General features: G+C 40.6%; 1 protein-coding gene across 1 annotated transcript; it reads right to left on the reverse strand.

Moving 5' to 3' along the window:
• Positions 1–186: 186 nt before the first annotated feature.
• On the reverse strand, positions 187–13,523 carry cdk7 (cyclin-dependent kinase 7). Its single transcript, XM_048243072.1, has 12 exons — positions 13,435–13,523; positions 12,901–12,960; positions 12,707–12,740; positions 12,347–12,414; positions 12,079–12,147; positions 10,956–11,066; positions 6,389–6,507; positions 6,030–6,129; positions 1,683–1,769; positions 1,159–1,308; positions 722–866; positions 187–459 (listed from the first exon to the last, which is right to left on the reverse strand). The coding sequence occupies exons 1-12, from the start codon at positions 13,498–13,500 to the stop codon at positions 431–433; spliced, it is 1,038 nt and encodes a 345-aa protein (XP_048099029.1). The 5' UTR covers positions 13,501–13,523; the 3' UTR covers positions 187–430.
• Between the last annotated feature and the right edge of the window lie 604 nt (positions 13,524–14,127).

Genomic DNA, 14,127 nt, shown 5'->3' on the forward strand with positions numbered 1-14,127 from the left:
TCTTACAACAAATTTACCATGTAACTTAGTAGACTATATAAGCTACACATTAGTGTGTTTACGTTCAACTGGCAGAGCAGTGATTTGAGCTTTTTTTTCCCTTTGTAACCTATATTTTCAAAACAGTCCCTCATTCAGCACATTTGAGATTTAACAGACAAAATGAATACTCAACAACAAAACAAGACAAATTAGTCATAATTTAATTATGCAAAGCATATACAAAACATCTACAAAAATAAAATAATAAACAAAAATACACATCACCACTCGTTCCAGCAGACCAACACGCTTCACATTCCATTTTACAGGCTCAGTCATTAAACTTTTGTGTAGAGGCTCCTGAATTCCCCAAACCAAGGAAAATAATCGTGGAAATGTGTCTTGAGCCTCTGCCACAGACACTGGGCTATCTGTTCCACTGTCTCACTCAAAAAACCAATTTCTTGGACACAGTCCCTGAAATAAAACAGTGAAGTCAGAATAATTATATATGGTTCAAAACACACATCCATGTATGACCCAATTGCCTTGTCTGACAGATTTTCATGAAGAATTTGCAGTTCACTTGCCGTCTTCTCCACAAAATGCAAAAAGGTAGCTGGACAACATTAGTACAATACAAAATGGCAACATAGGTCTCTGTTAGATAGATCTCAACAAATGTTACAGCCTCAGTCAAGGTTGCGCAGAATAGCAGTGATACAAATTGTAGACTAACCCTCAGATATGGCATCACGCTTTCGTTTGGTCCCTAAAACGAGGTTCTCCTTTTCTTTTAAAACTTCTGTTGAGCAATTTGGCCGTGGAAGCTGAGGTCCCGGGGTTGGTCCCGGCCTGTTGCTGAAATACCTCATCTTAAGGGCCTGCATGGACAAAGGAGAGGGATTGGAGTGAGTTTTCAGGTCTTTCTCTAGGCATTGGATTAGTTACATTTCAGCTGGATTGGGCAAAGCAGAAAAAATATAGGAGGCAATTCACCACCACTGATAAACACCTGTTTAACAGCCCAGGATGCTTTATACATTATCCCCCAGAATTTTACAAGGTGGATTAAGGAGCTTATGAGCTGGTTTCTTACCACTTTGTGGCATTAGCAAGGAATGTTTAGAATCATAGTGTCAAGCCAGGAAAGCTGGATGTCTCAGGATATCTGACCTGTGTCGCTGTGAGCCGGGTAGAGGGGTTAAAGGTGAATAATCCCTGCAGTAGCTCCAGAAGGTCATCCCCAGCTGCGCTGAATATATGCTCAAGGGGAGTTCCAGGGAATAACTTAAATGACACATAGTCAGGGAGGTTGGTCATCCCCTTTACAAGCATACAAATACAAAGGCATAACGATTAGTTACCACAAGAGCAAACTTAACTGAAAATTGTAACCACATGCTTTGAAATAGGCGTTCATAATCATCACCCTGCAAAATGACCACACTAGAGTCTTGCTGCATTCTTTTCCACTGAAAGACCAACTGAAATAACAAATTACGTGACATAGTCCACTTTCGTAAAGATTATAAAATTACCCTTGTATATTCCTTGGTGTTGTAAAAATAAAATAATAATAAATAAACAAATCTGATATCTTTGGTATTTTGAGTCTAACAGCCAGTTTCTTTTCGTTTAGAATTTGGAATTCATCAGTGTTCATGTTTAGCTAGCAAACTGCTATAGATAAAACTTACCGGCCATGTTTCTTCTGTTGGTGTTCCCAAAGCTTCAAATATTTTTGTCAGCTGATCTAGGTCTGAGTCTCCTGCTAAGAATGGCAACTGAAAGCAAAAATGGAGAGAATGGTCATAAAAATTATAATAGATAAGGGTTGCTATGGGCAACACACAGGACATGGCTTCCATTCACATGGCTCACCTAGTGTTGAGAAAAGCTTAGCATGCCACTCTAGAAACCTCATGTATAAACCCATATCAGGGACGGACTGGCCATCTGGCATACCGGGAATTTTCCCGGTGGACCGACGCACCTTTTGGAACAATAAAATAGGCTATATATAATTTAATTAGTTTGGCCAACGAATAGCCCAAAGAAAGGACAGTCAGCGGCCCATTGGTTCATTTTCAATACTGACACTGGACAGCTCGTCAGGCCCCACCCCTTCCATTTTGGCTCAGAGCCAGGATTCTGTGAGCGCATCAAAATAGTTACTTGAAGTTACACGTTGAAATTACCGCGGGTGCCAGTAGTGCCAATTGTGCTAAAATAACACCAATGTAGAAGTTTCAGAAATATACAATATTGCAAGTAGGCTAGCCTATGTCAGCAACATGTAGAAGTTTGTTGAATTTGAGCGAGGAGATGTAAGCAAGCATACAGAGCAGAGGGACAGTGAGCAGCAGCAGCTGGTGGAGAGTGTAGCCTAGTTGAGGGTAGGCCTACTGTACATGATAACAATAACTCAGTGGTGATGGAGCAGGTATGTGTGACATGACATGCTGACGATGATGATTATGATGACTTATTAATTGCAATAATGTAATGACATGGTAATGACCATGCTGTGATCATAATAACAAATAGCGCAACTTAAAGTTTTCTAAATGAATGATTTGCAAACCTGGACAGCAAAAAAAAGTGTCAAAACGACTTTAATTGTTGGTCAGATTGATCAGTGTGCGTCAGACCAAAATTCAACATCGATGGCATGAGTGATGGTTGGTCTCGAAAGTAGGGTGTCGAAAGGGTTCTCGGAAGAGTTCTCTTGGTAAAGATGGACTAAAAGACTGTAGACTGATGGAAATGTAGGCTACAAAACATTAAGCCATATTCATGCACAAGCTAACTAAGCTGTATACGATAGGCTACCGAGAGACATTAAAGGGAATTAGTTGTTGTAGGTGTACTGTTCTAAAATGTACCAGCAATGTAGGTAGGTAGTATAGCCTACAATAATAAAATATTTCCATTAACAGGTAACAAAGTTGCCCTGTTTATTTTGTGTTGTTTCAGTTATCCTATAGCAGGGGTTCTCAAAGTTTTGATTGGTGAGGGCCAATTCAGGAACCCAACATTGAACTGAGGGCCGCCAAAGGGGTGGGGGGAGAAAAAGAAAAGAAAACCTGGAAAAAAAAAATCCCATTTGTAATCATTTTAATGACCAGGTTGCATCTCTTCAGTTTATATTTATTGCATTAAACAGATTTTAATTCATAACTGAGGCTAATCCTGGCTAAAATGCACACACAATCCCTGCGGTTCTCTACCCTCAACAGACAAATTTGGGATATAACAGTTCTGGTTGCAGTCCATTTCAAGTACAAACTCTCAGTGTGCCTTGCTTCTTATCAGCATAGGCCTTATTCAGGGCCAATTCCAGCTACCAAAGCACCACAGGAAAACCTGACGGCCACGAAAAACCACTAAACGGAGATTCATTCTTTTCAAATCACACAGTACAGTTGTACAGTTTTAACAGTTTCACAGATGTTGTCAGATGTTATCGCGGGCCGCCAGAAATGTTTCCGCGGGCCACCATTGGCCCCCGGGCCGCACTTTGAGAACCTATGTCCTATAGTGATAACTGGTATAATTTACAATAAGGTCTACCACAAACATAGGTAATTTAGTTCTTTATACATAGGCTTCAGTAATGGTATTGATAGAGCATTTTATAGTTTAAATCTGAATAATTTGAAATAATACTTTGAATTCAAGCAGAAACTCTTCTTTCATAATTGCTTGTATAGCCTACTTGAATATGGAAATCATGTGCTTCATGGCTACTACTGATCAGTCAGAGTGATAGTGTAGTAAATATTCAAAAAGTCCTGTACTACTGGGCAAAAAAAAAAAACATTGTGAAATAGACACAGAGCATGTAGTGTGTTAAGGTTGGTACATGTATGTTCCAAAAACACTTGAATGAGTTTAATTCTAACCGGTCATGGACATTTGTCTTAATTAACGTAGTATTATAGCTTAAAATTAATATAGGCTAGACAGAGGACAAAATGTTGCACTCTGTGTAGATTGTCAAGATTGTACTCTCTGTAGAGAAGGGCCATCTGAACACAGCAAGTGAAACATTAGCCTGTCCATCAGCACTTTATTTAGCTGATTGCAGTCTGAAGAATATTGCAGTTGCGGACAGTTACTGGGCGGGGACCATAGCTTCACATGTATATTTGGTTAACAAGAAAATTAAGCAAAGTAAGAGGGCAAAAGGTTATCTGAGGATAGAAAAGTTTCCATGACAACACACAAAAACACTTTGTAAAGTGGATTGATGACAAACCAATAAGGGATATGACAAGACGTCAGTCATCTACTGAGAAGATGAACCCCAAATTCTGATTGAACTGTTACATATAGGAAATAGGAGGACCTTTGACCCTTTGTGAGGATAAAGGATGGAGCACACGTACTCCAGCCTCAGATTTTGTGCAGATCTTAAATTGGGTTAAATATTCTGCAGAACATACAGTCCCTCTACTGCTCAGTGTTGGGCCATCCTTAAAAATATTTTCGTTTGCCGTAACCCGACCGACCCTGTCAATTTAGAACCGACCCAAATATTTATTTTTTTTCCCTTTTAGTCCGACCGACTTTCCGCTTGTAAACTTGCGCTAATACCGACCGATTGTTTTTTTTTACTCTAAACAACCAATACAAATGCAATAAAATAATATTTATTTTAGTAGGCCCAAGTATTGTGAATATAAATTGCCTACATGCAAACGCGTGGCTCACTTAAAAAAAACACCTGTGGCGCCATCTCTACACCATTGGTTTTACGATGTCACACTATGGCCTAGGCTTCGCTTTCATTCACACAAACTGATAACGCTTGTTACGGTTCTGGAAGAACTGTGGCCAGATCTTTTCTCATCCCTTCTCCCCTAGTCTAGCGGTGACCGTGGTCGGAGTATTGAAATTGGTTGTGGTCTATTCAGCATTTCTCAAAATATGGGTCCGCAACATGGAGACTGCTGGTCCGCTGGAGTCGTGGAGTGAAATTAGGCCCGGTGCTTCATCTGATAATTTGCTGCGCAGTTGATTAAGAAACCGCGGATCGACGAAAAAAGAAAACAAACGTTTCTGCTATCGATGTCATTAAACATGGAGCCCTACAATTAAGTGATGGTATGAGCATTCATTCAATGTGCGCCTGCGCCGAGAGAAACTGAAACTAATCGATAACGTTGGTATCAAAGCTCCGCTTCAACCTGTTGGAAGGCTATTTATTTATTTAACGAAACTTAATAGAACGACGTTGTTTTTTGGAACTTCCTTAGAAACAGAGCAGAGACTGTAAAATACACTGTATAGCATTGAGTATTGTATAGTCAAATTTCAATATAACGTGGCCAAGAGCTATTGTAGCCTTCTTTCTGCGTACATGTAGATGAGCCCTATGACCCAAAAGTCTGCCATGACTGGGCCTCAGGTCAAAGAAGTTTGAGAAAGGCTGGTCTATATAACCTGCATCAGAATGAGTGCAGTGGTGCGCCTGAAGGCACGGGTTGAAGACCCAGTCAGTTACGTCACAATATGCACATTTGTGTAAATTCATTCCTACGTAATCACCATGACCAAAATTGAACTTTTTTTTTTACTTTGAATCTTGAAAAAAAAAATATTGACCTACCTACCGACCCATTTTTAATTGTTTTTGGCTGTTACTGCAAACAAAAATATTTTTAAGGATGGCCTTACATTGGCTTAGACTTAGGCAGGCTGTGTCACTTTGTAGCATTTTGATGAAAATATTGACAGTTCAATGGCTACTTTCATCTCAGCGTGTTTCCTTGGATCGAGGTTTACCAGAGTGCTAATTTGGTCTTGAATTGAACGGGTAGGTGTGCTTTTTCCACCACAATAGCCAGTGAGGCCTATATTTGTCAATTTTCAGTGGTCCACGGCACTTAGTTGAAAATATATGCATATTTAAGGATAATGCAAGGATTCTGCATTTACAGTAATTAGGTGAGCCCGACCGATTTGAGGGCCGCTTGGGCCAAATATGCCAGGGCTGTCTTTTTGTCCCAGTCCGTCCCTGGCCCATATAATGATCTTACCCTGAGAAGCAACTCAGCAAGTATACAGCCCACTGCCCACATATCCACGCCAACTCCATACATCCTGGCGCCAAAGAGAAGCTCAGGAGCACGGTACCACCTAAAACGAAAAGATCATACAAAACTTCTGCCATCAGTATGTTCTTAAATAAAGCAGCATCAAAAATATTTTAAAATAAATCAAACAATTTTAATCAGCATCCCATCCCACTCACCCCTAAGTCACATTACCACTTACGTATTAGAGATGTATTATACAACTCTATTACAACTGTAAATCAAGGGAAATACATAATCACTGTACATGAGAAAAGGCTGGACAGCAGTATATGGAAGAATAAACTAAAAAGACACAGTACCGTGTAACAACTTGATGTGTGTAGACCCTGTTTGGACTTCCAAAAGCTTTTGCCAATCCAAAGTCAGCCAGTTTCAGGATCCCATTTTCATCTAGCAACAAGTTATTTGGCTTTAAATCCTATTTGAAACCAAACAAGAAAAACAGATTGGATTCCTAAATGTCATTTTAGACGTATCATGAATCTAACACCAGCATTATATGTTAATTATATGGTGTCTTTCATGGGATTCTTATATCTATGGTCAATTAGATGGACATTCCTTTTCCCTTCACTTTATCTGGGATACACATGTTGTATTAACCATTAAATATTATCGGTAGCCAATAGCTAGCTACCTGCAACGTTTGACAATAACAATGATAGGCTATTTCCTTCTACAAACACTTTGAAAAAAACAAAAAAGACCTTGGTATCTTTTATCAGTCATAACAGTTTGATTGTAAGTTGCACCATCTCTGTTTGTTTCAATATAGTCTCCCCACCCCCACCCCTCATCACATGGAGATAACCACTGTGTTGTTCCTCTGCGTCAAAGGCACTTGAACTGACTTTCCATACGCCACTTTGTTCTCTTTTTGATCATGAATAGCAATATGGGCCATTTCTCACAGAAATAAATACCATAAAACTCATTCTCTGCTGACAATTATGGTTGATTTCTAAAAGCAATGACTAAGACAGGCTGAGGTAAAAGCACATAGAAAAGAGGCTTCACTATTATTTATATTAATATTATTCATTATTATTCATTACATGATTTATTACATATTACATTATTACTGATGGACCACCTACTATGGCTCTGAGAGGATGCCGTTAACTCAGTATAGTTTGAGTCTTTCATGCTCGGACTTTATAACCACACCAAGACAATAAATCATCACAGCTGCCCTTGAATTTTTTTTTTTTTTTTTTTTAAAGACACACGGAATGCAAGCACACATCTATGTGGAAATTACACTACCCCAGTGTACCCTAGAGTGCAGCCTATGACACCACCCTGTGTAAGATCCACTGTACCCTAGAGTGCAGCCTATGACACCACCCTGTGTAAGATCCACTGTACCCTAGAGTGCAGCCTATGACACCACCCTGTGTAAGATCCACTGTACCCTAGAGTGCAGCCTATGGCACCACCCTGTGTAAGATCCACTGTACCCTAGAGTGCAGCCTATGACACCACCCCTGTGTAAGATCCACTGTACCCTAGAGTGCAGCCTATGGCACCACCCTGTGTAAGATCCACTGTACCCCTAGAGTGCAGCCTATGGCACCACCCTGTGTAAGATCCACTGTACCCTAGAGTGCAGCCTATGACACCACCCTGTGTAAGATCCACTGTACCCTAGAGTGCAGCCTATGACACCACCCTGTGTAAGATCCACTGTACCCTAGAGTGCAGCCTATGGCACCACCCTGTGTAAGATCCACTGTACCCTAGAGTGCAGCCTATGGCACCACCCTGTGTAAGATCCACTGTACCCTAGAGTGCAGCCTATGGCACCACCCTGTGTAAGATCCACTGTACCCTAGAGTGCAGCCTATGACACCACCCTGTGTAAGATCCACTGTACCCTAGAGTGCAGCCTATGACACCACCCTGTGTAAGATCCACTGTACCCTAGAGTGCAGCCTGTTTTTGTGCTTCTTTGCTCGCTTTGAAGCACAAAACAGCACTTGCCCACAGAAGACCCCTCCCCCTCCACACGAGCAGCCCCTGTGCCTCTCTGCCGACAGCGTGAAGAGGACACTTGCTGCCATCAACACCCGTAAAGCAGCAGGCCCAGACAACATCCCGGGTCGTGCGCTGAAGGACTGCGCTGAGGAGCTTAAGGATGTCTTCACAGACATCTTTAACACTTCCCTGAAGCAAGCCATCGTCCCATCATGTTTCAAAGCTGCCACCATTATACCTGTGCCGAAGAAAACTGCTCCATCCTGCTTTAATGATTACCGCCCCGTGGCACTGACACCCATCATCATGAAGTGCTTTGAGCGGCTTGTCATGTCACACATCAAATCCATTCTCCCCCCCACCCTGGACCCCTTCCAGTTTGCATACCGAGCCAAACGGTCCACAGAGGATGCAATCTGCTCTGCCCTCCACCCAGCCCTCACCCACCTGGAAAAAAGAGACTCATATGCGAGATTGCTGTTTATAGACTTCAGTTCTGCATTCAACACCATAATACCACAACAACTCATCTGCAAACTTGACAAACTGGGACTCAGTACCTACCACTGCAACTGGCTACTGGACTTCCTCTGTAAGAGGCCTCAAGTAGTACGTGTTGGCAACAATATCTCAAGCAGCATCACACTGAGCACAGGGGCCTCCCAAGGCTGCGTGCTCAGTCCGCTGCTCTTCACCCTGCTGACGCCCCGCCAAATGCGGGTTAAAATTTATTTTGGCAGGTGTTAATAAAAACTTACTAGCCAGTTTGGCCGGTGATGCATGAGGCATTACATGCATGATACATAAGGCTCTGTTTTCGGTCATATATCCCCCGGCAGTACATTTCCCATGACCACTGTGCCGTAATGCTACGTCGGCTGCACGCAGTTTCCAGTGAAACCAGCGCGAGAGACCATGGAAACGAACGGAGCGTCTACCAGAAAACACAAGGAATTAGAAGAACGAACGGAGCCAGAGCAGGGAGGATAGACTGAAAGAGGAGGGAGTGTTATGTATTTGTGTTATGTACAGTGAACACATGTACATAACACAAATACATAATGCATTATAAAATATTAACACAATTAACGCATTGTGTTTACCTATTTCCTTTGTGGGCGGCTGATGTCATGTAACGGAGGCCGCAAAACCTGAAGCAGCAAGATCGTTTATTTTATTGTCTATGGAGTTAGCTGAAGATGGAACGTGAGGAGCTTGTAGGCGAACATTTTCCGTTTTAAAAATGTAGCCTGATCAGTTATCACCACCACCACACGCGTCACGCACTGTGCGTAGGGCACCAAGAGACAGTGGAGGGACCAACATTTAGCCAATAAATAGTAGCTGTACTGCAAACTGTTTTTCACTCTTGTTAGAGAAAGTATACAATGTCAACATGCACCAACAGTATGTTACATAAAGATGATACTTTTCGGGTCCTCTCTATAAAGATCCAAGTTGAACATAGGCCCTATGCTACTCCATTTAATTGAAAACGCAGGAGGAAGAGAAAACGAGTGGCAGGTTCTAGCTGGCTTGTCATTGTTGATGATAATTGATATCTCCTTTTTATTAAGTTAAGATTAAACTAAATGCGGCAGTGATTGGGACAGACTTATGGGGGCGAGAAAAGGAATGAAGCAGGGGATGAGGATATTGACAGAGAAATAGATAGATAGAGATCCCAAACATAAAATAAAGTGTTTGCACTTTCTGTGTATATTTTGTGGTATGTCTTCATGCCAACAATGTTAATAATATGACCAAATGCATTCAGTGACACTCATCTCATAAACTCATAATTGTCTTATTTTCACCGGAAAAAAATTGGCTAATAGAAATTCTGATTGGCTAGTAACTTTAGAAAGTTACCAGCCACATTGGCTGGTGATCAAAAAAGTTAATTTAGAACCCTGGGTTAACGCTTCGGACTTGTAACCGGATGGTTGCCGGTTCAAACCCCGACCAGTAGGAAGTGCCCTTGAGCAAAGCACCTAACCCCTCACTGCTCCCCGAGCGCCGCTGTAGCAGGCAGCTCACTGCGCCGGGATTAGTGTGTGCTTCACCTCACTGTGTGTTAACTGTGTGTTGAGTGTGTTTCACTAATTCACAGATTTGGATAAATGCAGACCAAATTTCCCTCACGGAGTAATGTAGTAAGAAATTTTGGCCTGGAATTTTGGTGTTCACCATATATGTATGTGTGCTATATTCAACCATTTACTCTTTTGGTATGGTCTGTGCACATGTTGGAGAAAGAGACTCTGCTGTAAGCAGAAAGTGAAGGAGAGATTTATGAGGTAACATCTGTGGAATGCCATGTTCAAGGTGTTTGTGCTGCCATGCTGAGTGTGTGTGTGTGTGCCATGCTGAGTGTGTGTGTGTGTGCCATGCTGAGTGTGTGTGTGTGTGACATGCTGTGTGTGTGACATGCTGAGTGTGTGTGTGTGTGACATGCTGTGTGTGTGTGTGTGTGACTGAAAGGAGTCTGTGTGGCCCTTGCTTCAGCGGGGCTGGCGCCTAAGACCTTATTTACTGTCTTGGGGTCAATCTTGACTGGATTCTATAGATGTCAGTCATTATGGGACACAACCCAATAGATATGGTTGACTCTTTGGTAACTATGTCGTAAACAGGTTTGCGTACCATTAATGGAGATGTCATGTCTTGTCTGACTTGTCAGGGGGGTATAAAAAGTGTATCCTTGTTTGTAACATCAGACTGCGTCTGTTAGCAACACAACGTAGGTCTCCGGATTCGTGAATAAAGCTCTCTGAGATTTCTGACTCCACTCCTGGCTGACTGAGACTTCATTTCTCAAACAATCTCTAGACAAATTTATGTTCCTACAGTATTTATAATTATACTTAGCCTATGACACCACCTTACCCTGTGTAAGATCCAGTGCCGGTGCATGTACTCCAATCCCTGAAGTGTCATCAGTATGTAGGCTTTAATGTTGGCCGGGGTTAATACAAGGCTAGTGTCTTTTATAATCACCTGTTGAGAAGAGGAACGGTAAAAACCAACAGACTTTAAGACATTGTTAAGATGCTATTACAGAATGCTAAGACACAACAAACATGACAAAATGCCTCAATAGGCTAGATGATGTAATTTAATAAGATGCTATTAAAGAATACAAGAGACATAAAACTACATTTCATCTTACATCGCCACATTTTCCCTGCCTAACCAGCAACACCAATAAGTCGACAGAAAGATGTAACGCAAAGAACACCCAGTTCTTATAAAAGATTAAAATTAAAGTTTTATCACCTCTATTTATTACCGCACATTATGACTGCATAACCACAAGCGCTTAGTAATAATGCAAGAATACGCTGTAGGAGAGATAAGTGGTCCTGCGTTTCCAGCTCTCAGATACCACAATGCAGATTGTCAGTAATGCAATACATTGGATCAAATACGATTCAAATGTTATATATAACTGATAATTGGGGCTTTTATGGTAGTGGTATCATTTTCCTAAGTGCCTTCTAATGTTTTCCTTCCCAAGGGATCTTATAATCAACCGTAACTGGTTTTGTTCTGTTGCCAGATCCTCTGAGTGTAGCCTGTTGGCACTGTGTTTATGTGATAACACACACATCCAGCTACAGAGCCTTCTCTAAACAGGTTATGATCTGAAGCAAGACATGTGTACTCATATGACAGACTCATGTAGATATCACAAATATCTACACACATAACACATTACAATATTGTGGTTTCTGCTTGATCTTCATATGATACTAAGAATAAGATGAAGAAGAAAAAGCAAACATTCTTTTTTAATGTGCAGTCTAATTACTCTCACAGTCATAAACTTAATCAGAGATCCATTTCACATCATACAATCTACCATTTACAGTATTCAATTACACAACCCCAATCATCGGAAAAATAGACATATATCTGGTATACCAGATATATCATATATGTGCCCTTCATATGACATCATATAAGCACTTACAATTATGCATATTTTACAGTAATTACAATCTCTTACCTCCAGATCTGTTTCCATGTAATCAAACACCAAACTGATGTTAGACTTGTGTCCAAAAGCATCTAATAGCTGTGGGATTCAAGAACAAACAAACAAACAAACAAATAAATAGATAAAATAATTCACATCTTGTGAAATGCCACAGAGCAGGATGCTATGTAACAAAAATACGCCACATCAGCAGTATTTATAGATTTGCATTCTACACAGACTTCTCTAAAATCTCAGACTGGGCTGACTGCAAATATCTGAATAAATTCTCACATACACCTATAATGTTTGGGTGACTCAATTCCTGCAACAGCTTAATCTCTCGAAGGGCTGTCCGGTTAATGCCTGAAAGAAAACATGAATCAAGAATAAGGCAAGGCTCTTACATCCCCACAGACTTCATAATAGTCTACTGTACATCCAAGCAGTCACATTAACAGGAACTGACACTTGTTGTTGAGAATACAACACATCCGACTTGCGTGGTAAGAATTAGTGATACTGCAAATATGTATGGATGTGCATGTATGTAAGCGTCTTAAAATATCACTTACAACAGTTTGCTTACAACTGCAAATATTCTTGCACTTAATACACTACTAGGTCAGTGATGCTTTTGAGTCCTGGGTTTACATACCATCTTTTGCTTCTGTTCTATGGCCAACTTTGATCTAGGAGGGAAATAAACATAAGACTAAAATAATCAGAAATTAATGATTGATGTTTGTGTTATATTGGAGTATTGACAATTCACTATTTAGTGATATTAAGTCAAAACATCATTGGCATAGATTGCCCATATCAACCCTTCCAAGTTATAAACAACCTTACTTTTTTGATTGCTACTATGGCATTTGTTGTTTTATCTCTGGCTTTGTAGACCGTGGCAAACTAAAACAAACAAACAGAAACACTCACATCAATTTTCCGCACAATTCAGTAAGATTGTAAAACATTTAAAGATAGTGTGAATAAAGTTATATCGATATCCAAACTGGACACAATTACCCATCAACTTCCAACATCAACAAGCTCCAATTCGTGTAGACTAAACTTCAACAAGCAAATGAGAAGCATCCTTTCTACATTAACAAAGCAGCTAACCCCTAAACAACTTTAAACATCCTGTTCTGTGAAGGGGGTACTTATTGTAGGATAGCCCAAGCTACAATCTATAAACTTGTAGTGTACGTTAATGATCTGATGTTAGCCATCCAAGTTGACTAGTTTACATAGCAACAGTATTGTCTCTGGTTTATTGAAAACTTGACTGTTGTCTCTAGGACAAGGCTAACGCTAGCTTCGGGAAGAATGAGCCAAGGTATCCAGTGCTATGGGAATATGTGCAACAATGTCGTGTAATACCTGTCCCTCTCCAAGAAATGCCAGTTTTTCATAACGCTTGGATCTTGATTTCACGTCCATCGCCATGTTCGTATTTTAAACTGTCTGAAACTAACTTCCTGATTATTAAAAGGTCATTTTCAATAACTTCCGGTTCAAAAAATAAATACTAACTTCAAGAATGTTTGAACAACACCACCATCTAGTGGTGCTAGACTTGGAGAGGGGTTTTATCGAGTTAGAGACTGTTACACTGAAATGACCTTAAGTGGAGAGAGTTTTTTCCAACTCGTCAGTGGGTAAGCTGCTTGATTTGATGCAGATAAATTAACGGTGCCCCACTGCTCATCAAACAGCGCTGTCAATATTCTCAGACCTAATTAATGAATGTATATCTTATGTTTCATCATTATAAATATAGACCAGGCCTCTATTAAGAATTTATAAAGCACATCATTTGATTCAATGTAAAACCTATAGCCTATGAATATAATCCAATACAATATGACATGTGTCTAGTAATGTAATGGATACAGTAGGCTAAGGTACTTCAGAAGTGCAGCAGTTTAATTGGGCTATACTCCCATTTGAAGTAGTATGGGATTAGGTGCTTTAGTTTTTTTATGGATCTCCTTTTCACTGTCTGAAATTGACCCACACAGATGCACAGAGGCCCCTCTTGCTCACTCATACCGATATCTGTGAAGTTCCTAC

Source organism: Alosa alosa, chromosome 5, assembly GCF_017589495.1.
Source record: "Alosa alosa isolate M-15738 ecotype Scorff River chromosome 5, AALO_Geno_1.1, whole genome shotgun sequence".
Lineage (NCBI taxonomy): Eukaryota > Metazoa > Chordata > Actinopteri > Clupeiformes > Clupeidae > Alosa > Alosa alosa.